This window comes from Hippoglossus stenolepis, chromosome 13 (genome assembly GCF_022539355.2).
Source record: "Hippoglossus stenolepis isolate QCI-W04-F060 chromosome 13, HSTE1.2, whole genome shotgun sequence".
Classification (NCBI taxonomy): domain Eukaryota; kingdom Metazoa; phylum Chordata; class Actinopteri; order Pleuronectiformes; family Pleuronectidae; genus Hippoglossus; species Hippoglossus stenolepis.
Window position 1 is genome coordinate 4,328,664 of NC_061495.1, and position 1,991 is coordinate 4,330,654.

Here is a 1,991-nt window from a genome sequence, read left to right on the forward strand (position 1 = left end):
GAATTTTCTAATTCTAATTTTCTCTTTTATCATTGCAGATAAACCAGGTAGGATCCTTTTGTCAAGGATTTTCATAAAATTACAGAATTTGCTTAAAACTGTGGCTTGTATACATGATTCAATGATTTAACTGGTGTCGTTTTTTCATTCATTGCATGTCGGCTATTTCAGAGGTCTGTTCAGCAATCAACACAATGTTCAGACCCAAACTTTTCAAAATAAAAGCTGTGTGAATCAGCTAGATATAAAGAATTGCAGCAATAAAACGAACATTTATTCAGAAGACAACTTTCTAAAGAGGAAGTGATTCTATGAATGTTGTTAAAACGACAAAGATCTTAGTTATCGCAGTTGAGGGCCTCTGTAGTTTATCTAATAATGTAGAAGACGACAATGTTCAAATGGTTAACGGACTGAAGGCACATTGCCCCGCCCCCACTGCCCCGCCCCCACTGCCCCGCCCCCACTGACTGCTACAGAGCACTGCATGGTCGTCTGTTTATTGAATTAGTATTAATATTGAATGTACACTTGGCTTGGACTGAGGAAACTAAGAACATACGTGTGAAGCCGATTACATGAACAGTTCACATGGTAGACACACACACACACACACACACACACACAGACACACACACACAGACAGAAAGACGTTTGAGGAAATAGTAGGTAGATAACTTTAACTTTATAAGATTAACTTTAGTGTGCTACCAATTAAATTGTTATTTTTAAGTTGGTAAACAATTTTTCTATTTGCAGTGAGACCTCGAATATTGTTGTAAAAAATGTTTGTGATTTTCTGTTTGCAACAGCTGTTTGGTCATTGTTTGTACATGACCGCACACATTTACTCACATATGTACAGACACACACGCCTCCTGCTAAAGAACCGTGCTGATAGTGTCGAAGTCCTTGCTGATCTGAGAGCTGCTGGGCAGCGACTTGAGGTACTCCAGGTGCCGTCTAGCATCCTCTTGATTGTGTCTCACGTAGTAGATGACGTACGCGATCACCATGGTGAACCATCCGAACATGGTGACGAACATGGCTACGTCGGTGGTCTTGTGGTGAAAGTTGCAGAAGTTGATCCCTGAGTCCAGCACCTGGATCACCGGCTTGCCCGCGTACTCCTCCTGCACCGCCGTGTGGCACATCACCTCGTTCACGGTCTCGGGGTCCAGCCGCAGCTCCCTCAGCACCTCCTGCAGCGTGCACTCACAGTGCCACGGGTTGTTGGAGAGCCTGATCTTCGCTCGGAGTCGGGCGAAGGCCTCTTTCGGGACACTCTGGATGCGATTGTTCGACAGGTCCAGCACGAGGAGGCTGTCAGAAACGCCTTGAAATGCTCCGGCGTCCAAAGTCTCAATGTCATTGTTCGACAGGTCCACCTCCTGAAGGTAGCGCAGCTCGCTGAAGGCGTGGTTGGGGATGTGCGTGATGTGGTTGGACGCCAAGTGCAGGACGACAGTGTCACCAGGCAGATCTGTCGGGATCTTCTCCAAGTTGTGAGACACACACTGGACGACCGTCATGCCGCCCTTCTCTATGCAGTGACAACTTGTAGGGCAAGCCAGCGCCGGTGCACTTGCCATGACTAATCCAAGGAGCAAGCCCCGCACGAGGGCAAAGCCATCAAAGATCGGATGTTTCCTGGGCATATCAGGCCCGGCTAAGTCCTGCATATTCAGCAGTGACCTCCCACGAGGCCTGTCAGGCAAGAGCGATCATACTCTCACCTGTTTCTCCGCGTTAAATGGTGATAACTGCCGGGTCATTACCTTTCACCAAGACAAAAAAAGGATCAGCTTATCCTCAGAAGACATGTGGGCTCCTCACAGGATAATCCTTCAGAAGTGATTCGATAGTGTTGTTTTGAAAAAGATTTCCAAATAGCTCATCCATATATCGAGCATATTCCAGCGACAGCAGGGAACGGTAAAATCACAGAAATCTTCCAAGAGCCCGGAGCCGGAATCGACCTGTTCTGTTGG

The 1,991-nt window shown here is 46.9% G+C and overlaps 1 protein-coding gene across 1 annotated transcript in view; it reads right to left on the bottom strand.

The window, feature by feature from the left end:
* Positions 1-467: 467 nt before the first annotated feature.
* The window catches only part of LOC118120152 (leucine-rich repeat-containing protein 3), a 3,079-nt gene continuing 1,555 nt past the window's right edge, over positions 468-1,991 (bottom strand). Inside the window, exon 2 of the mRNA XM_035174888.2 lies at positions 468-1,991. This exon is cut by the window's right edge and continues 3 nt beyond it. Coding sequence (XP_035030779.1) covers positions 882-1,682 — 801 coding nt within the window. The 5' untranslated portion in view covers positions 1,683-1,991 and the 3' untranslated portion in view covers positions 468-881.